The 23,050-nt window shown below is 35.4% G+C and overlaps 1 protein-coding gene across 1 annotated transcript in view; it reads left to right on the top strand.

The window, feature by feature from the left end:
• The window catches only part of robl (dynein light chain roadblock), a 33,556-nt gene extending 15,503 nt beyond the window's left edge, over positions 1-18,053 (top strand). Inside the window, exons 2-4 of the mRNA XM_090383752.1 lie at positions 8,583-8,658; positions 12,232-12,399; positions 17,980-18,053. Coding sequence (XP_090239878.1) covers positions 8,583-8,658; positions 12,232-12,399; positions 17,980-18,023 — 288 coding nt within the window. The 3' untranslated portion in view covers positions 18,024-18,053. The remainder of the gene's footprint in view (positions 1-8,582; positions 8,659-12,231; positions 12,400-17,979) is intronic.
• Positions 18,054-23,050: the final 4,997 nt, after the last annotated feature.

The following is a 23,050-nucleotide window of genomic DNA, read 5'->3' on the forward strand; positions in this document are numbered from 1 at the left end:
GCCTAAATGAATGTCAGATGAACTGATGAGGCATATGGCAGAGAAGAAACATGCATGGGATACATACAAATTAACACATGACACAGAAGCCTATGATAGATACAAGTTGATCTGTAACCAAGTTACAAAGGAGGTTAGGCAGGCGAAGGCAGATTACGAGAAATCTTTGGCAAGGGATGCAAAGAAAAACAGCAAAGAGTTCTTTACTTATGTAAACTCTAGAAGGAAGGGGATGAATCAGATTGGTCCACTTGATATCGATGGGTCAACTGTTGATGATCCTGCTCAGGTAGCTAACAAACTAAATGAATATTTTGCATCGACATTCACACATGTGGAGTTATTGGGAGTAAAGTGGAGGAGAAACTGTTGAAGATAAACACAAGTAAGGCACCCGGGGTGGATGGGATCTATCCAGTTATATTAAAGGAGGCAGCAGAGGAAGTAAGCAAACCCTTAGCCATAATTATGAGAGCTTCCTTGGACTCAGGGGAGGTACCCACAGACTGGAGATGTGCAAATGTGACCCCAATTCACAAAGGAGGATCAAAGGCTGACACAAGCAATTATAGACCTGTGGGTTTAACTTCTGTTCTAGGAAAATTAATGGAGGCACTAGTTAAAGAAGCACTGCAGGATCATTTAGACAAGACTTCAGTTATAGCTCGGACACAGCATGGTTTTGTTAAGGGAAAGTCTTGCCTGACCAATTTGATTGGATACTACGATGCAGTCACAAAGGAACTGGATGCAGGGAATAACTTTGATATTATATACTTGGATCTTAGAAAGGCTTTTGATACTGTTGCACATGGAAGACTGCTACACAAATTGGAGCAGTGTGACATTGGAGGCAAATTGCTCCTATGGATAAAGGGGTGGCTGAGGGGGAGAAGACAGAGAGTGGTAATCAATGGACACTGCTCTTCATGGACTAATGTTATTAGTGGAGTCCCTCGGGGCTCAGTGTTGGGTCCATTATTGTTTTCTTTATTCATAAATGATATTGATGATGGTATATCAAGCTTAATGTCAAAGTTTGCAGACGATACAAAGGTAGGCAGGGTTGTCAAGGACACTACTGACAATATGCTGCTGCAACAGGATCTGGAAAGGTTGAGCAGATGGGCTGAGAGGTGGCAAATGAAGTTTAACATTGACAAATGTAAAGTACTACACATGGGAAACAGCAACCCCAGAGCAACGTATCAACTCTGTGGTACTACACTGACAGTGGTAGAGAATGAAAGGGACCTTGGGGTGGTTGTGCAGGCAGATATGAAGTTCTCTGAGCAGTGCAGACGGGCTGCAAGAGTAGCTCATGGTGTATTGTCAATGATATATAGGAATTTTTCTAGCAGGGATAAGGAGGTGATTATTCACTTGTATAAGGCAATGGTCAGGCCACACCTAGAGTACTGTATACAGGTCTGGAGGCCTCATTTCAAGAAGGATGTAGTGCTGCTGGAACGAGTACAGAGAAGGGCAACAAGATTAGTGAATGGAACAAAGGGGTGCTCTTACGAAGGAAGGCTTAAGTTTTGCAAATTACAGTGTCTGGAGACTAGGCACCAGCGAGGTGATCTGATAGAGGTGTATAAAGCATTGAATGGTTTGAGCATGCTCAATGCTGATGGGATTCTTCCTCTAGCTCAGAAAAATCACCTGAGAGGGCATAAATTCAAATTGAGGAAAGAGAGATGTAGGATAGACGTGCAGAAATTTGCCTTTAGCCAGCGGGTGGTTGGTTGGTGGAATAGACTTCCATCCCTTGTGGTGGAGGTTGATAGCCTAAATAAGTTTAAGGCTCGGCTGGACAGGTATTTCGAACGAACAGAGGGGTGAAGTGGAAGTGGTTATTTTTTATTTATTTATTTTACTTTAATTTTTTTGGCTGATGCTGCATAAGCTTGCTTTCTTGCATCAAATGCCTCTACTAATGCTAATATACTGTACAATATTTTCATTTCTTTTAGTTCATCTTAAAAATAAAATAAAATCTTTAAAAAGTGTGTTATTCCTATTACTGTATTGTTAGATAAGGCTTTTTTTTTTATAATTTTTATATTTATTATTTTATGTTATTTTATTAATTTAAATTATTTAAATTAATAACAGACTCTCGATTAATTGGGATCGGATTAAATTTAAATTAATTATTTATTTTTGATATTATTATTATTATTTATCTTTATTCTAAGATATACAGCAGACTCTCGATTAATCGGGATCGGATTAACCGGGACACTTCGACTCCAAATTAAAGAAACAAAAAAAAAATCAACTAGAAATAAAAAAATTCAAGTAATAACTAGAATAGATATAAACAGATATTTTGCAAGTCGTAAATAAGTGAAAAGCAGCATTTTAAGTTGTCATTGGGAGATTAGTGTACCTATTATCTTACAATCCTTGTTTTGTTTAGAAATCGCGAAAATGATGGGAAAACGCAAAAGAGTTGCGTTTTCAGTTAAACAAAAACTTGAAATTATTCAAAAGTTTGAAAACAGTGCATCTGTTAAATATCTAAGAAATCATTATAATAAAGATGTATCAAAATGGCCAAACATTAATAGGTATCGCACGGAATTCAGATTTCTCAATAATAATATAGTAGTAATATGTTATTAGTCATTCCCGAGTTATGTAAAATTCGACGAACTAAGAAGTCCTGGAACGTATCATTACGTATGTCGGGGACTTTTGTATTTTTGGATTAACCGGGAAATCGATTATCCGGGATTTGATTTTTACCATCTATCCTGGAAAATCGAGAGTCTACTGTATAATATAGTATGTGCCAATAAAAAAAAAAAAAAAAAGGTAAAATTTTGACACTTTTGGGGGAGCCCTTGTTATTACAAAACATGAAAAATTTAGGTCCTCAAACTTTGTATTAACCAGATTCGACTGTATAAATAATTATCACTGCCATCCGTTCTGACTTTAGGCAATTATTATTATGAGCATCACCATCAGCCATTTTCAATCCACTGCAGGATAAAGGCCTCTCCAGCAACTTTCTAGTTCCTTCCATTTACAACCAACGAACTTGTGAATTTCATCTTCATTGTGGATTTCTTTACTTATATAAACTAACAGGAAGGGGATAAATCAGATTGGTCCACTTTGTATCGATGGTTCGTCTGTTGATGATCCTGCTCAGATAGCAAACAAACTGAATGAGTATTTTGCATCTACATTCACACATCAGGAGTTATTAAGGAAAGAAAATGCCAAAAGGTTATCAAATTGTAACAGGGTGTTTAATGATTTTGTAATAACTGAGAGCAAAGTGGAAGAGAAATTGTTGAAGTTAAACATAAGAAAAGCACCTGGGGTGGATGGGAACTATCCAGTTATATTGAAGGAGATGGAAAAGGAATTAAGCAAACTCTTAGCCATAATTATGAGAGCATCCTTGGACTCAGGGGAGGTACCCATGGACTGGAGAGCAATATGGCCTTAGTTGCTAATTCTCCTAAAAACCAAATAACAAACTCTAATAAAGGAGGTAGCATTCTCATATATTTTCTTCAAAATCATAATATATGGGGTATCTATGCCTTGTCTTTCCAGTGCCCGAAACATTGCCTTATGCTGTATAGAGTCGAATGCAAGGCATAATGGTGTTTTATATTCAGTTGCTTTCTCCGTTATTTGTAATATTATGTGAGGGTGATCCATAGTTGAGAATCCTGTCCTAAAGCTAGCTTGCTCTTTTGGTTGATTCTTATCAAGTATTCTTTCTAATCTGTTAGTAATGACCCTGGTGAACAACTTGTAGATGTGGGATAACAAGTTAATTGGTCTATAATTTCCAATTTCTGATTTATCTCCTTTCTTATGCAGAAAAACTATGATTGCATTATTCCACTGCTTAGGCGTCACACCTTTTCTAATGTACTTTGTGAAGAGCCTTGCCAGTTTTTGTGTTATGTCTCTTCCTCCCAATTTTAACAACTCTACAGTAACTTCATCTTCCCCTGTGGCTTTCTGATCCTTCATTTTCTTCAATGCATGTTCTGCCTCATCAGGAAGGATATCGGGTATGTCGTATATGTTACTAATTTGTGATCCGTCTTCCCCACTGCCGGCATCGCTCCCTTGCTTCTTGTATAATTCTCTATAATAGTCATCTGCTATTTGAATTTTGCCATCTCTGCTATATATAAGTAGTAAACCATCACTATTCTTCTGTTTCAGTATCATTTTTCTTTCTGTATTACTGCTCATGGCTGCTGATTTAAGTCCTTTGTTTTCCCTTAATGCTTGTTCCACTTTTCTTGTGTTAAATCTTATATCCTCTCTGAGTCTCTTTTTAATGCCTTTGCATAACTCAGTATACTCAATTTTATCCTTGTCAGTGTTTATGTTGCTCTTCATTTGTTATCTTCAGTTCATCATGAGAAGTGTTTCTTGACTAATTTTTTCTTCTTTGGATTTCTTCTTACCTATAGGTTTCTTGGGCTTTATCACTTTCATAAAGTTGTAGTATTCCTCATTAATATGTTGGTCCTGAACAGTCTGCAGAAGCTCAAACTTGTTCTTAAGTTCCAGTACATACTGCTTTTTCTTCTCTTCTGTTATCTCAAAGAATTTGTATTATTTACTCAAGTAGGTTTTTTCCTTTCTTTTCTTACATCTATATCAAGTCTGCACCTTACCATTCTGTGATCACTTTCAACATTTACCTTGTTCAGGATGGTAACATCATTCACGATATATCTTGAGTTAGTGAGAATGAAGTTGATTTCATTAGTTTTTAATCCATTTGGGCTGTTCCATTCTTAAAAAAAAGTGTTCAATACTAACAGTTTTCGAGATTCTGCAAATTCCACAAGTCGTTCACCTCTTTCACCAATTCCAAAATTTCCTTTAGGTCCAAATTCTGCACTCTTTCTCCAACGTTAGCATTAAAGTCCCCCATAATGATAGTGTAGTGGGTTTTCTGCTCATTAGCATTAGTAGAGGCATATGATGCAAGAAAGCAAGCTTATGCAGCAAAAGCCAGAAAAAAAAAAAAACAAAAAAAAAAAAAGAAAAAAAAAAAACTTCCACTTCACCCCTCCGTTCGTTCGAAATACCTGTCCAGCTGAGCCTTAAATTTATTTAGGCTATCAATTTCCACAACAAGGGATGGAAGTCTGTTCTACCAACCAACTACCCGCTGGCTAAAGACAAATTTCGGGACATCTATCCTACATCTGTCTTTCCTCAATTTGAATTTATGCCCTCTCAGGTGATTATTCTGAGCAAGAGACAGAATCCCATCAGCATTCAGCATGCTCAAACCATTCAAGGCTTTATACACCTCTATCAGATCGCCTCACCGGTGCCTAGTATCCAGACACTGTAATTTGCAAAACTTAAGCCTTTCTTCGTAAGAGCAACCCTTTGTTCAATTCACTAACCTTGTTGCCCTTCTCTGTACTCGTTCCAGCAGCTCTACATCCTTCTTGAATACAGTACTCATACAGTACTTCTTGAATACAGACCTGTATACAGTACTCAAGGCGTGGCCTGACCATTGCCTTATACAAGGGAATAATCACCTCCTTATCCCTGCTAGAAAAATTCCTGTATATCATTGATAAGACACCATGAGCTACTCTTGCAGCCCGTCTGAACTGCTAGAACTTCATATCTGCCTGCACAATAACCCCCAGGTCCTTTTCATTCTCTACCACTGTCAGTGTAGTACCACAGAGTTGATATGTTGCTCTGGAGTTGCTGTTTCCCATATGTAGTACTTTACATTTGTCAATGTTAAACTTCATTTGCCACCTCTCAACCGATCTGTTCAACCTTTCCAGATCCTGTTGCAGCAGCATAGTGTCAGGTGTCCTTAACAACCCTGCCAACTTTTGTATCGTCTGCAAATTTGGACATTAAGCTTGATATACCATCATCAATATTATTTATAAATACGGAAAACAATAATGGATCCAACACTGAACCCTGAGGGACTCCACTAATAACATTAGTCCATAATGAGCAGTGTCCATTGATTACCACTCTCTGTCTTCTCCCCCTCAATCACCCCTTTATCCACAGCAGCAATTTGCCTCCAATGCCACACTGCTCCAATTTGTGCAGCAGTCTTCCATGTGCAACAGTATCAAAAGCCTTTCTAAGATCCAAGTATATAATATCAAAGTTATTCCTTGCATCCAGTTCTTTTGTGGCTGCATCATAGTATCCAATCAAATTGGTCAGGCAAGACTTCCCCTTAACAAAACCCTGCTGTCCGAGCTATAACTGAAGTCTTGTCTAGATGATCCTGCAGTGCTTCTTTTACCAGTGCCTCCATTAATTTTCCTGGAACAAGTTAAACTCACAGGTCTATAATTACTTGTGTCAGCTTTTGATCCTCCTTTGTGAATTGGGGTCACATTTGCACATCTCCAGTCCATGGGTACCTCCCCTGAGTCCAAGGAAGCTCTCATAATTATGGCTAAGAGTTTGGTTTCTTCATTTGCTGCCTCCTTTAATATAACTGGATAGATCCCATCCACCCCAGGTGCCTTTCTTGTGTTTATCTTCAACAATTTATCCTCCACATTACTCTCAGTTATTACAAGATTATCTAGCTTACTGCCAGAGTTGATTACACCTCTGCCATTCCCCTCGCTGAATAACTCCTCATGTGTGAATGTCGATGCAAAATATTCATTTAGTTTGTTAGCTACCTGAGCAGGATCATCAACAGTTGAACCATCGATATCAAGTGGACAAATCTGATTCATCCCCTTCCTTCTAGAATTTACATAAGAAAAGAACTCTTTTCTGTCTTTCTTTGCATCCTTTGCCAAAGATTTCTTGTAATCTGCCTTTGCCTGCCTAACCTCCTTTGTAACTTGGTTACAGATCAACTTATATCTATCATAGGCTTTTGTGCCACGTATTATATGTATCCCAAGCATTTTTCTTCTCTGACATATGTCTCATTAGTTCATCTGACATCCATTTAGGCCTAAACCTTGAACAATATTTCTTAGTTGGTATGTAAAGCCTAGTAGCTTCCAAGATAAGTTCTTTGAATGCTTCCAATTTTGAATTTGCTGTTGGTACCAGTATACAGTATACAGTTGGTCCCACTGTATAGAATTTAAATACTGTCTCAGACCATCATAGTCGCCTTTACGAAAGCAATAACCCTTCCCTTTATCTAGAAGACTCAATTTTGCTGTACATTTCTTCAACCTCTTCGTCATCATGGCTCGATGTTGGTGTATATATCATTATAACCTTTAGTTTGTAACTCTTAGAAATCCTGAGTATTAAACTTGACACTCTTGGTGATGTACTTTTGAATTTCAAAATGTTATTTTTTATATCTTTATGGACCAGAAAGCTAACTCCACCTTCGCTCCTTTCACTGTTTCCATTGGTGTACTGCAGATTTCCTCTTGATAAACTTAGATAAGTGATTATTTCTTCTTGTTGTTTCAGCCAAACCAGTGATATTCAAATTCACATTTTCTAATTCCTTTTCCAGTTCTAATATCCCATCTTCACTGATGAGCGATCTTACATTGATTATGAGCATGCATTGTATTAAAGTGCATTGTGAAAATCAGTTTTTAATTAAAATGGATACAAGTAATTATACAGATTAATTATATCCGTAATTGTGTGTTATTTAATTAAGTTATAATTGAAATATTTATATATCCTTCGTGAGAGTATAGTGATTTCACACCTTTTCTTTATTGGAAGGGGTCTGAGCTCAAATCCCATCAGAGAGAGGAATTTTTTTAATCCTACTACCTTCCTCCCTCCAGCTAAGATTGGCTAACCACAGCGGTGACTGAAGTTGGCTGATCTAAGCCAGAAGGGAGTAGGAAATTTTTATGTGAGATATTCCAGGTTTGTGTCTGCATAATACACCTTGGCCTGTAAATACATTCATCCTATCATTGAACAATGTGTTTTCCATCAAATGTACTGAGCATTGCTTGAGTGTTCAGTTACCATTTACTATCTTTAATTCTAAACATGGAATGTAAAGTCATTTCATCTTTTGCACTCTAAAACCACACTGTTCATTCCTACTACCTTCCTTCATTCAGCAGTAATTTACACTACTTTTCAAGAAGTGCAACCCATTTTCTCCTATTAAATTTTCATAAAGAATAGCATCACAGGTACTGAAGGTGTTAAATCGAACTGGCTATTACATTGAGCATGAAGTGTTCAAAGTAACACGAAGAACTGGACTATGTAATTAAAATAAAGTAGTTTGTGTACTATTTAATTATTATTATTGTTTTTATTATTTTTGTTTATTGAAAAATGAAGTTTTCAGCTAATAACTAGTGTTTAAATCTATTTGATATTTTGCAGTAGGTGGCATTTTATGTATTATTTCACCGTGGATTAGAATAACACCCACGTTTAATTTTTAAATGGATCATAGTCCTGTCCAGCTGATTGTAGTGGAAGTATAAGGTGATTGCTGTTCTGCTTGTACTGCACTAAATTTATATATTACTGCTTTGTGCTGTGCAAATGTGAAATGTGTTCTCCGTTAAAAAAAAAAATGTTTTTATAAAATAATTATATATTTATTATTTTAGTCTGAAGTGGAAGAAACACTAAAGCGGATCCAAGCACATAAAGGAGTAGTAGGAATCATTATTCTAAACTCTGAAGGTTGGTTTTCACTTTTTTTTTTTTTTTTTCTTCTAGCTTTGCAGTACTTGGAGTAGTTCACAAGTTATTCTTAAAATAGTATAATAAATAAATGGGTATTGAAATTATTGTATCTACACATTAATTATTTTTAGTGCAAAACGTAGCCTATTGTTCGAGTCTCAACAGTTGTTCAACTCACAAGTCTGAACGACACTGCCACAGCTATTTCAATGTAGTATGCATTAATAAAAGCTTTGGAGACTGCTGAACTAGGTAATGTAACTATGAATTATTACCAATTTTAAATTACAAACCTGGGACAACTGACCTAGACAAATTACTTTCCCAAGACCCATAATTAGTTAACATAAGAAATCAGTAACTTTAAAATAAATTAAAATAGACACATTTACATTCCCAGCTCAAACTGACCGGAATTCCGTTGAATTTCGGTTAACACTAAGAAAATGCATTAAATAGATTGACTATAACACAAGTAACATACAACAAACACTTAACCATTTTTCCTAAATAGTGCCAATGGTAAGGTTATGAATTTAAAAAAAAAATCCAAAGTAGAGGTAAAAATTGCCAATTTTGATGATTATTTCTTTTTTGCAGCAAAAATCAGAGTATCTGGTTTTTACCTGGACAGTGTAGTATTTTAACTGTCTGCTAAACAAATTGAGCAGATACGGAATGTGTAAATTCCCACATATCTCTAATTGATTATTTTCTTATATGTTTGTTAGTTTAATTTTAGTTACTTTTCAAATTTTCATTACAGGTGTTTTCTCAAGATTTAATAAATTTTGCAACCATTGTTGTTTAGGTAGAACTGTATTCTGTAATCTTTTATTATCCTTATATAGTTGTTTTATTTGTGAAATAATAAGAGGAGTTTACCTCAATATAGTACGTAGAACACTTCTGTATGATACTCTCCAGAAATTAAAACGAAAAAATCGAAAACTTACATTAGAGTAAAAAATAAATAATTAAAAACCAATTTAACACAATTTAAATCAATTTAACACAATTAACAATCAATTTAAATTGTGTTAAATTGGTTTTTAATTATTTATTTTTCATTCTAATGTAAGTTTTCGATTTTTTTCGTTTTAATTTCTGGAGAGTATCATATGGAAGTGTTCTACGTACTATATTGAGGTAAACTCCTCTTATTATTTTACAAATATTAATATCAACGTAGAAAGTATTGAGTGTTACATCTGATTCATACTATCTAATAGTTGTTTTATATACCTCTTAAAATTAATAAAAGCTGCACAATCAAATTTAAATCAAAGTTGTAGAATTATTGTGGATATTGTTTCAGTTTAGTATCATTGTATTTTAGAGTAGTATTTCTTACTATAATTTATCTGCCTTCAAATGAGATGTTTTGTGTGTGTTTCTGGAAATGTTTATGGAAACCATCCAACAAGCCTGTTTAACTCCCAATAACATACATTTTGTAGGGCTGAATTAAAAATAGAGGAAGAATGAGATCTAGGTGCTATGATATTGGCAGGTATGAAGTTCTCTTAGCAGTGTAGATGGGTGGCCATGATGTCCTTATTGATGATTTATCAAACAGTAGCATATAAGAGATAAGAAGGTCATAATCCACTATATGAGGCATTTGTAAGACCATACTTGATTAAGGTGTTTAAGGCTTTGAATGGGCTGAGTAAACTCAATGTGTTTTGTTCCTTTTGCTTAGCTTTGTGGTACAGACTTCACACATGGGGGGGGGGGGAATTCAAATTGAGGAAGGATGGTTGCAGGATAGATATGCAGAATTTGCCTTCAGCCAGTGGATAATTGATTGTTGAAATGAATTTCCATCTTATGTTGTAGAAGTGGGCAGTTTGAATAAATTCAAGGAAGAACTAAAATAAATTATTAGAGGGAATGAATAATACTGAGTTTTTTTTTTTTTTTTTGGTTGATGCTCTATAACAGTGTAAATTTGTAGTTCTTTCATAATGGAAATATTTAACCAGTAAAGTAAACAACTCAGTTTGATTTTGAATAATATATTAAAATAAAATATTGCATTGTTACTTTTTTTTTTTTTTGCCGACCGGGCTAGCCGGGTGGGTAATGTGCCTGCCTGGCAACCCAAAGGCCGCGGGTTCGATTCCCGCCTCGGGCTTGGATCAAAGTACTACAAAAACCTTGGGAGGTGCATTATGGCCACAGAAGCCTATGCGCCAACAACTACAAAAAAAAAAAAAAAAAAAAAAAAACATTTTTTTAAAAATCCTTTGACATACATTTAGTAAGTACCCAGCTTTTAGAAAGCCTATCATTAGTATGATAGGATTTCTGAAATAGTCATTTATAAATGCCTAAAAAATGTTGTAATCATCTGTAAGCTTATAGATGAATATTGCTCATTATTTTTATTTTATTTTTTTTAATTATGGTTAGTACCATTCTAAGTTCAATAAACAGACAGAAAGGATGTGGATCTATTGGAATGAGATTATTGAGGGGGAACAAAAGAGTATTCTTATGAAAGAATTCAGTTCTGCAAGGTGCAGTATCCGAAAACTAAGGCACCTGTGAGAGGATCTGATTGAGGTATTTAAGGCTTTCAGTGGATTGAGTAAGCTAAATCTCGATGGCATCCTTATTCTTGCTGTCGTGTCTGGGCAGAATTGCAGACACTTTCAAATTCAATTTTAACTCATGATTTTTTGCCAACATTGCCCTGTACTTGTGAAGTAAGTCCTCAGATCTCCTTCTCTTAATATCATTAGTGCCAGCATGTACAACTCTTATTTAGTTATGCTGAAGAATTTATCTTGTTGAATTTAATCTCATTGGGCAGCATAGTTTCATCAAGTTTGTACTCCAGCCTGCTATGCTATCTGTGTCTGTGATTTTTTTCAGATAGGTGAGTTAACTTCACTTGCTGGCACCATCTTATTGCTGCCAAAAATTCAGATTTGTCCTGTGGTAATGCACTGTGAGGACTTTTTTAAAAAAAGTTGCCAAGAATGTTATGGGACTAGTATGAGACTGTGAAAAGTGTTCTTAGAACTGTAAACTGACTCATGCTACTTAACACTTCAAATAGAATATGGCAGCATATTACCCTATGCTGTTTTTATTGTATTTTATTGTCAAAGTACAGTAGAAATGTTAATGGAGTTATGCCTGGTCCCAAGACCTTTTCAGTAAAATTTGCAGATACTATGTACATAATATTAAGTTTACCTTTTGTTGACAATAGCAAAGAACTAATTTAATTTTGTTGCAACTTTGTCTCATGTTGTAATTTTCAAGCAATTAATTTGCTGTTCACTTCCTCTCTATTACAAGCAACTGATTATATTTTTTAGTTGCAGTTAAAATTCATGAAAAGAGGATAAAAGTTATGACATTTGTATAATACCTTTTTACCTTTTAATACTGTTAAGCTCCTGTTTCGGTTTTCTTTACTCTGTTATACCTGCACTTATAATTAATGGGAATTTCTGTGCCATTGTTCTCATATTCTAAGAGAAATTTATCAGTTTGTTGCATTCTTGATTTTGGAAATTCATCAGACTGAAAACTTCATTGTGTTGTTTTTAGGTGTTGCCATAAAAACTACATTGGATAATTCTACTACGGTACAGTATGCAGGATTGATTAGCCAGTTGACAGATAGGGCACGAAGTACTGTGAGAGATATTGATCCAACAAATGATCTAACTTTCCTGAGAGTACGTTCTAAGAAACATGAAATTATGATAGCTCCGGGTAAGTGTCAGATGAAAGAAAATCATTTATAAACTATAGGGAGATTCAAAATTCATGCAACTCTTAATTTTAGGTGCTAATTAATCATTTATAACTTGGTGCAGTTTTTGATTCTAACTGCTATAAAAGTAAACTGCAGCCATTATCAACCCACTGCAGGATGGAAGCCTCCTCAACAATTCATGCTGAGGGAAACGGACCATAATCTGCCACACTGGTCCAGTGCGGGTTGGCAGATTGACTGTATTTAGCAGTCAGGGGCTTGAACCCCGACCTACTCAAAGAGCGTGTGCTACTGCACTTCTGCTCATGACCATTCGGCCACGGGAACTGCTATAGTTCCCGTGGCTGAAAATTAGGAGCACAAATCATCCTCAGATGTCCAGCAGTTGTTTGTGAGCTTTTAGCCTAACTAGTGGTGTTTTTTTTACAGTGAAAGGCAGCATGTCATTTTTCTAGGCACAGCACACATTTGTATTTGAACATCCACAATCATTGGATTTGTGTTCTTTGAACATCTAACTAGTGGTATTTTGTGTGTTAACCTTTATGTATTGGAAGAATTTAAAAATCAATATCAAATAAAATTTCAACAATAACTGTTTTATGTCAAGTCTCGTCAAACATGGTGAAAAGAGTTTAGCTTACATTTTGGAAGAAAAACTTATTGCAATTTCTATTATAATTTTGTTTATAATAGTAATTAAGAATAAAACTGAAAATATACTGGGTTACACTGCTTTTGAATCACTCTATGGAGATTAAAAAGTTAACTTTTTTTTTAACATAGACAATCCTTGACTTGTTACTCTGCACTTTTGTCACTAGTGAATTGCCAGCCATGTTTATGCTTACATCAGTCTGCTTTTTTATTTTTTTAGAAAATGTTTCACCAGCCAGTACAAACAAAACAAAAAAAAAAATAAAATAATTTATATCCATGATATTTTTAAAAATCAAACCATGTCATTATTGTATAAGCAATTTTTTTAACATATACTTACAGTAGTCTAACTGCCACAAGTATACTTTTAAAAATTAATGGAGTCCTCCAAGAAGCAGTGTGCTACTACTACTATAGCATGCTACTTCCTAGAGGAAGGACTCCATTACTGTGTGTGTGTGTGTGTGTGTGTGTGTGTGTGTGTGTGTGTGTGTGTGTGTGTGTGTGTGTGTGTGTGTGTTGGGAAATCTACAGAAATTCATGTCTAATAGTATCATATAGTATTAATATTGGCCTTAAAAACCAGAGGCTTTTGCTGAATCAACCAAAAAAAAAAAAATTCCATATTCCTTCACAGAAAAATGTAAATTTTTCCAGTTCGGCTGGCCTTTGAATTTTTTAAATTATCAGGTCTTAACAACCCATGGAGGCAATTTATTGTTGGTTATGATGTCGTTTAATGTGGAAAATTTTGCCTTTTCATTTTACTATCCCCACCCACCCTAAAGCCTTATATACCTCAATGAGGGGGTCCAGAAAATTTACCGCTGCGTCAGTTTATCACATAAACAATTTACCACCAGCAATTTACTGCCGCGTCAGTTTATCGCATTTTACCGTCTAGCAGCAATGAGATGTGTTTGGTCAAATCATAAAAAAATATTTTTTATTTAAGTTTCTGCCTTAAGCTATGATTAGCATATTTTTGGAATTCTATGAACTGTGAGGGAATAGTACAGAAATAAAAAAAAAACACATGTATGGAAATATGTAATTTAATAGGTAGATTATGTATTTTAATAGTTACATGTATCACAAAAATAGTAAAAAATCCATTATTTGAACAATATAATAGTTGGTTAATTTTAAACTAAACTAAACTAATTATAACATTATGTATGCTATAGTACACTGCAAAAATTAAACTAATTATAACATTAGTTTAATCTAACATTAAACTAATGTTATAATTATAACATATAACATTAGTTTAGTCTAGTCTAGGAAAATTTATCGCCGAAAGTTTAAGAAAATTTATAAACAATTTATAGTCTACAAATGATCACTAGCGTATTTTATCGCCGGGCAATACATATAATTTATATAAATTTATTGGTCATTTTAAATTGAAAATATGGCTTTTCTATAGTGCAGTTAAAAATGGAAGTTATATGCTAGGTATACATTTCCTAGAAATACATACGATTGCAGGTGCTTTAATTTAATTGCCTGTTATTTTCCAAAATTGGAATTAGGTAGGTACCTACTTAATTCCTTTAACTTAGTGGAAGTGATCCAGGTGACAAAAAAAAGAAGTATCGCGATTGTGATTTATGAATTAAAAGGCTTGTTAGTGCATACAATGAACGGGGTGATATTGTTGATTATCTAAGAGGTATAGCGCATAATATTTCTTATTAATAATTTACATACTGTGTTGTAAATATTAAAGTTTCTTAGTAATTAATTATCCCAACGTGACTGATTCTGAAGATTGCATAAACATTCATTTTGAATTTTTGCAGTGTACTATGGCATACAAAGGGTACTAGGAAAGTTTTGCAATACAGCTTTGTTTATTTAATTTTTTCAAAGTAATTTCCTCTACATTCAATACACCTCTCCATCCTCCGAAACCAATCTTTAAACCAGTTCTGCCAAGTTTCACTAGGGAGTAAAGCACACTTGTTGTCCCAAGCCCGTAGAAGGTCCTCATCACTGGAAAACTGCCTCCCTTTTAGCTTCATTTTCACATGCGGGAACAGTGCAAAGTCGCAGGGAGCAAGGTCTGGACTGTAGGGAGGGTGCTCGAGAAGTTTCAGTCCTGTCGTGGTCAAATATTCGGTGCAGGCTTTGGCGCGGTTAGCTGGAGCATTATCGTGATGGAGGTACCAGGTGTCCATTCTTGACTTTGGCCGCAGGTTCTTCATAGATCCAATGACTTGAGGCAGGCATTGTTCAGTATACCACTTAGCTGTGACTGTCTTCTGCGTGTCCAAAACGACACGTTCCACAATTCCACTCGATTTGAAAAATACAGCTATCATTTTCTTCTTTACAGATCGGGATTTTCTGAAAATTACGGGTGTGTCGTCATCATCAAAGACCCAAACTTTGTTTTGAGCCTTGGTCGGCAGATCGTAATAGTACAGCCAAGTCTCGTCACCTGTCACGATGTTGTTCACATACCAAGATTGTCCCTTATCAAACTTTTTTAACATCTCCCGGCACCCAGAGAGAACAAAGTTTCTTCACGTGCAAATGATCTTGCAGAATCGAACGAATTGCTGGTGCATTTAGGCCCAAAGTATCCTCTATCTGTTGGTAGGTCACTCGCCTGTTTTCGTCAAGCATTTTCCTCACAGCAGTAACGTTTTCCTCCATAACTGACGTTCGTGGCCTTCCCGGCCTCTCAGAATCCTCCAGAGTAAAATTTCACCTTTGGAATTCTCTATACCACCTGAATATCGTTGTACGATGTGGACAATCATCATCTAGTGCAAGAGTCATTTCTTCTAAGCACTGGTCTATGGTTAAACCACGCACGAAATTATACCGCAAAACTGTCCTTATCTCATTTCGTGACCACGATGCCATCGCAAACACTTAACACTCTCACTACTAATGAATAACTGAGCCCATCGACTTGGCGCGGCGGCTACTATGCACGTATGAACATGTCTCAACATGCAGCAACAAGCAGCTTCCTGTGATTCATTGTTGCGTCATATTGCAAAACTTTCCTAGTACCCTTTGTACATAATGTTATAATTAGTTTAGTTTAAAATTAACCAACTATTATATTGTTCAAATAATGGATTTTTTACTATTTTTGTGATACATGTAACTATTAAAATACATAATCTACCTATTAAATTACATATTTTCACACGAGTTTTTTTTTTATTTCTGTACTATTCCCTCACAGTTCATAGAATTCCAAAAATATGCTAATCATAGCTTAAGGCAGAAACTTAAATAAAAAATATTTTTTTATGATTTGACCAAACACATCTTATTGCTTCTAGACGGTAAAATACGATAAACTGATGCAGCGGTAAATTTTCCTAGACTCCTCAATGAGATCCTCATGTAAAGTTAACTCTCCTCACATGGGCACCCTTTGCCAAACTCACTAAGTATATTTCCAGTTTTTGAGTCTTCTTAACAGCTTGCTTTTTTTTTTTTTTTTAAGATGTGTTCTGCAAACCTGGATACAGTTTTCCAGATGTAGTTCTCACAGTTACCTTATAAAATGGAATTCTAACTTCCCTATCTACAAGCAGTTGTTTATAACTTGACAGGACACTTCCCTTTCTTTCTGTTTTAATTCAGCCTCTCCACATATGTTATTTTTCAAACCTAACTACTGAAGTTAAACAGTTTCCACTGACCAGCCCCGAATCCTATCCAAATTGGTTTGAGAGGCCTGTTAGCAGCCCCTTTTGTATTAATGGATTGAAAATGGCTGATGATAATGATCCCACAGGAAAGATTACATATCTCTAATAAGGATTGCCTTGACTTCTAATCTCTCTTGGCATAAGCACATCACAAATATTGCTTCCTCTGCATCTAAAAAGCTGGGTTCTCTCAATGTTACTTTTAATTCTTCAACTTTTCTTCTGAACAATTCATTCTGTACAAATCTGCCCTATCACGAAATATTGTTCCCATATCTGGGGCAGTGCCCCCAAAAACCTCTTAGGCTTTTTAGACTCCATTCAAAAGTGGGCAGTCATGCTTTTTCTGTAGCTTCCATGGGCACTGTTCTTCTGATTATCTTCTCTAATTTCCCCCTCTTTCTCTTCCAAACCAGTCAACATTCATTTAAAAAAAACTGTCCAACTTTTCTTCTTCTTCAACTTTCTGAAGGACCTTCCTTTACATATTTCCTGAAAATTACAGTTCTACAGAAATTCAAGTCTAATTCAACATGCATCTTCTTCTGTCTTCTCAACCTTTAACCCACACACGGTACTAAATACTATCTATAGGTTTTATACTTTGTTTGGGGCTTTTATTTAAAAAAAAACCCAATTTCCTTTCTGATTCAGATCATCAATGTGTATGCCTGACAATACACATACAAAATCCATTTTAACTCACTTTATAAAAAGGTACCATTTATGATATTTAGAAAAATATGGTATTAAAAAAATCAGTATCTTTTGTCTGTGGAAAGGTAGACAAAAAATTAATTTGCTATTTGGAATGCATTGCAAACAGTTATAATTTGGTAACAAATATAGCAATTTAAATAGTATGGAATTTGTAGATTTTCTTGCCTTGCTATTATGCCTTGTTTGATGTCAAGTTAGACAACTCACTTGTGTTTCATATCAAGAAGTATGATTTGAATTTCGGTTTCAAATTATAACTTTCCAAATGAACTGTTTTTGAAACATCAAAAAGACTGGTGATAACCAGGTTTAATTTTGTTAATACTAAGGAGAAACAAATGCATTTTATGTAACCAACCTATATTGTAAATTATGGAACATATGAGTGCAAGTGAATCACTAAGCCAGTTTATCTTTAGCATTTCAATATACTAGAGAAAGTTTCGGGTACTGAATATTTTAGGATTACTTTATTTTAAATGCCTAATTTTTTTTTTTTTTTTTTTCTTTCAGAGAAAGATTATCTACTGATTGTAATTCAGAATCCGAGTGAATGACATAAGATTAAAGGTTTTTTTTTTTTTTTTAAATAGTGGATGAGGGCAATCTTATTTTTTTGAATTAGCATTTTTCTGTACCAACCTCTTTTATATGTAAATATGTTTTTATTTTATTTGGTTACATTTTGTATTTATAGATGTTGAAGAAAAGCCTGTTCCTTTCCTTTTATGATTGTCAACTAATTGCTTTGTCTTAATCTAATAATTATGAATAAAGTTTGCATAACTTATTAGCATGTTTTAACAGTCCATTTTTATAATATTCAAGCTTCCAAATCTGCTCTACTACAAATCAGATACCTGCTTCAGCTATAGAATTGGGAAGTTTTTTGCACATGTTCTCTGAGAATTTTGGACAAAATGAAAATTTTTCTGACTTAAATGAAGGAGGAACAACATTAGATCCTCTCTAAACTGAAATAACACAGTTTACTTTTGTTAATTGAAGATATTTTTTGGACCAAAAGGAAATTTTTTTTTAACTTGGTTAATGTTACCCAAAATTCCAGTGTGTCTCATCGTCCAAAGGTACATGCTGTGCTGTATTAATTTTTCTCTCGCTGTAGCTGATGAAACTATAATCAAATTGGACCTTCTGGGGTGGGGGGGAAAAAACTTCTTTGTGTGACCAGTTCATTTCACATCCTGCAGAGGCAAGAAAAGGTTGGTTGCCGAATTAAACATGGAGTTAGCTGTAATTTTTGTGCTTCATATTGAGAAGTATGATTTGAATAGGTGCTTATGCATTTCTTTCAAGAAATGGGGAAATCAACAGTTACCCAGATCAAACTAAAAATATCATTGAAAAAGTTAGTTTAGACATTGCTTTAGTAATAACAAATTTTTGACAATTCTACCCAGACTAGAATGCCAAAACATTGACAGTAGCAATAAATTCTTGGCATCCTATGATGGGTAAGGATTTTGTTCTATACTGTGGCATTTTGTTTAGTAAGGAACTTAACTCTGCATTTCAAATATATACAATAAATTATATTTTCCCAAAGCTTTCCTTCAGAAATATTGATACATCCTATCATTCTGGAAATTTTGATATAAGTAACCTAGTTCTGTAGAGGCTAAGGTAAAAAAAAAAAAGTGATACCAGCTACAAGGGCTGATTTGGAAGTTAGGTTATTATTATTTATTTATTTTTTTTTTTTTAGAAAACTGCCTTTTGTAATAGTGGAATGTTACATAAATAAAAGTACTTTCTTGTTTGTTGATTAAACCCAAATGGCTGCTATATGAAGTATGCATAGTTATTACTTCTAGATTGTTTTTGATGTAATCAATTCAAATAGCTCAATATAACACTCTACATTGCCACATGCACATAATATTGGTTAGTATTGTGAATGCAAGGTGCTTTTTCATCCACCATTCAGTCCTAACATTGTTCCTTCTGACTTTTGTCTAAATATTTTAATAAAACAGAAGTGATAGGGATATTTTATGAAGTTAAACAGTGTCGAAACAAGATTTAATAGTGGCATGAATGCACTCATTTCTATGGTGGGACAAGTGCTTGAATGTGTTGGGTAACTGTTGAAATGTACTTTAGTCTTTTTTTTTTTATATATATACAGTCGATTCCGGTTATTTGGGACACATCGGGACTAGTGCATTTTGGCCCAATTAAGCGGCTGCCCCAATTATCCGAAGTTTCACGTAAATACAGTAGTTAAAAATACAATGTACCCCCCCTTTACAATTAGTTCACTGTACAATCAAATCACGTTACGACGAACTCACCATAGTAAAGTACCGTTCACTATACGATGTGCAGTAAGCGCCGGTCATTGTGATCACGTTTGTGAATTGAATTTTAATTCTATTAAACAGCGATTCTAATTAGCGAAAATAGGAGGAATATTATCCACAGGCTATAAAAGTAAAGATATATTAAGCACAAATTTACCCTTTATTACTTTACCAATTAAAAAATTAAATGATACGGGGAAATTCGGAAGAATATACGTGATAATCGGAATAATTAATACGTACTGTAATATGTACATACTGTACTAACTAAACTAGTTGACATTTCTGTTCACTGACATTTGTTGGTGGGGGCTGTAATTTAAAACTGTAAAAAGATAAGCAATCAATAACAAAAAAAAAAAACACTACACACAAATTGCAAGTAACACAATACGCGCAAGTGGGAACGGAGTAACGAGTTACAAAGCTTTAAAAATAGGAATGAAGAGAAGATTCTGAAAATTATTTATTTCTTTTTTTATATGATTGAAGATTCCATGGAAGTGTAACACGTTTTACCATAATAACCCACAGAATTCCAGCTGTCAGTATTATCGCAAATTCAATAAGATCGAGTGTACTATCCGTTTACGATAGATTGCACTAACAGAAAAGCCCAATAAACAGGTGACTGCTAATTGTTTTTATTGTTTTATGGTTGTGACCTCCAAAAATCCGACCAAACTACGTGGTACGGTCAGAGAAAATCTTAGGGTAATCTCCAGTGGTGCGGTCTCCTGCCCCGATTAAACGGCATTTTGTCCCAATTAAGCGAAGTAAAATCTGGCTATTTTCTCGATTGGGTTCTGTTTTTTAAGATTTGCCCCAAATAAACGGCTGCGCCAAATAACCGGAATCCACTGTATATATATAAAAAAAAAAACCTTACCAAATCGTCTAAAAAAGATGAACAGAGCTGGAGGGGGGGGGACAAAATAATGGAAACACCTGCAATAAGAGTTCCAGATATGTGCTGATATGGCGTCAGGCTCCCTTTGCTTTTAAAGCAGCTTGTACTCCAAGGAATTAATTTTAATAAATCTTAAACTGTCTTAAGAGAAATATCGAGCCATTCTTCATGGAGGAATATTTCAAAGCTCCTTGAGTGACCGAAGGTGGAGGAAACCTTACTCTTCTCTCTAAATATGCCCGCAGTAGCTCATAACATTTAAATGCAATTCAATTGTGCAGGACATGGGAGATGACATCTGTTTCATGCTCCTCAAACCAAGTTGGATATATCTGGCTGTGTGCATTGGAGCATTACCACCTTGAAATATGCAATTGTTTGTGGAAATATGCAGTTGTTTGGGAAATCATGAGAAACTTACACCTGATCACTCAGAATATCAAGGTAATCAGTGGCAGCAATTTGCCATTCAGGGTGATGATAGGACCTAAAGAATACCAAGATATTGCTGACCAAACCATTGTTGATCCTCCATGTTTGACAGTTGGCGCACTATAGCCTTAGATGCTGATGCGCCATAAAAATCCTAATAACCAACCATGTTTGACAGTAGGATGATAATGCACTTCCTTTGGTATTTGCCAAATTAACTCTCCCTGATGTTGGAGAAAGTGCTGAATGATGAGTCATCTGAAAACTTTTCCAGTCAATGAGTGTCCAGTTTAAGTGCTCCTTACACCATTATATCCTCTTTCTAGCATTACCATCAGTAACTTGTCTTACGGTTAACCACTCTGCCATAAATTTCAGCTCTATGACATTCTTCTTGAACTGTTTTGCTGGAAGCTGGTTGCTGAGACTCAACATTAAGTTCTTCAGTTATTTTTGAAGCAGTGGGTTTATTTTTTTCAGGCTACATTCCTTTTCAGTATCTGGCAGTTTCTTTCAGTCAGCTTAGATTTACTGCCACGATTCATCCTGCCAGATTTTGTTTTTCACGAAGTAGGGAATGGATAACACTTTCAAAACACACTGCTCAACAAAATTAACAGAGCACGTAGAAAATGTGGCATAACTCATGCAGCTTGAGATGAAGCTGGACAAAATTTAGTATGGTGGTATACCACAGAATAATGATGAAATATGACACAGAGAAACTTTGGACAGATGTAAGGGATATTTATAGGGGTTGCATGAGAATTACCAAAATGGTCACTTTACAGAAGTCGATACAAGATGCTTAAAAATATGGCTATATGACACCAGTATGACATATGATCTCCAGTAGTAAACAGGCCTGACAGTGGTTAACCATGCTTGATATAAGAGTGTCTATAAGATTTTGTGGCAACAAATCCCATTCTTCCACCAGCACAAACCTTAGCTCACCAAGTGACCAAGGAGTCTGTGTGCAGCACAATGCCCAAGGGCATCCGACACATGTTCATTTGGATTCAAATCTTGTAATCATGCTAGCCACGGCAGTTGTTAGATATCTTCAGTTTCAAAATATTCCTCAACCACTTGAGCTCTATGTACAGTGGTGTTGTCATGCATGAAAAGAAAGTCTGGGCCAACTGCATCCCTAAAAAGTTGCGTATAGGGTTCGAGGATCTGTTCCGGTACCTCTGCACAGTTACGATACCCCTATCAAAATTGTGAAGGGGGTGCAGCCTTTGGTCATTATTCTGCCCCACACGAGAACATTGCCTCCACCAGAAGTGTGCCTTTCTCTGATGTTGGAGGGATGGTACCACATTCCTCATCATCTCCAGATAAAATGTCTAGAATGTTTTTTAGGCTAAAATGGGACTCTGAGAACAGAACTGTACCCCATTTGTCAGGGCTCCTAGTCACATGTTCATGGCACCAGTTTCAGCAAACTCTGCAGTGGTTTTGGGCTACTGGAATACAAACCACTGGTGTAGCTTTCCTCTTTACACAGTCCAGTTAAAGATGTTTTCACCTGTGGCCATAGCAACCTTAAGAGAGTTGGTGACAGGACATTGGTAAGGTTCCATCTTGCTCTTAGAGCCAGATAGTGGTCTTTCCTTGTAATGGTTCCTGAAACTGCTTCCATAATGCAGAGACGACATTTTGTGATCAATTTAGTCATGCCATCTCCAATGGCCCTGCTTCAAGTCATCCAACTGCCCACAATCTCAAAGAATTGTCTAAATGATGACTTACCATCCTGAGTACTGGAGATGTGGCTATCCCATTGAGCAAGCCAAAAAAATGCGAATTAAATGATGTGGCCATAACCATGTTTTTATAGGCATGAATATTAATAGTATTCACCATATAGTGCAAAGATGGCACAGGCTTTTGCTGCACTAGCAAAAAAAAA

This window comes from Mastigoproctus giganteus, chromosome 10 (genome assembly GCF_048544385.1).
Source record: "Mastigoproctus giganteus isolate SK-2022 chromosome 10, ASM4854438v1, whole genome shotgun sequence".
NCBI classification, from domain to species: Eukaryota; Metazoa; Arthropoda; class Arachnida; order Uropygi; family Thelyphonidae; genus Mastigoproctus; species Mastigoproctus giganteus.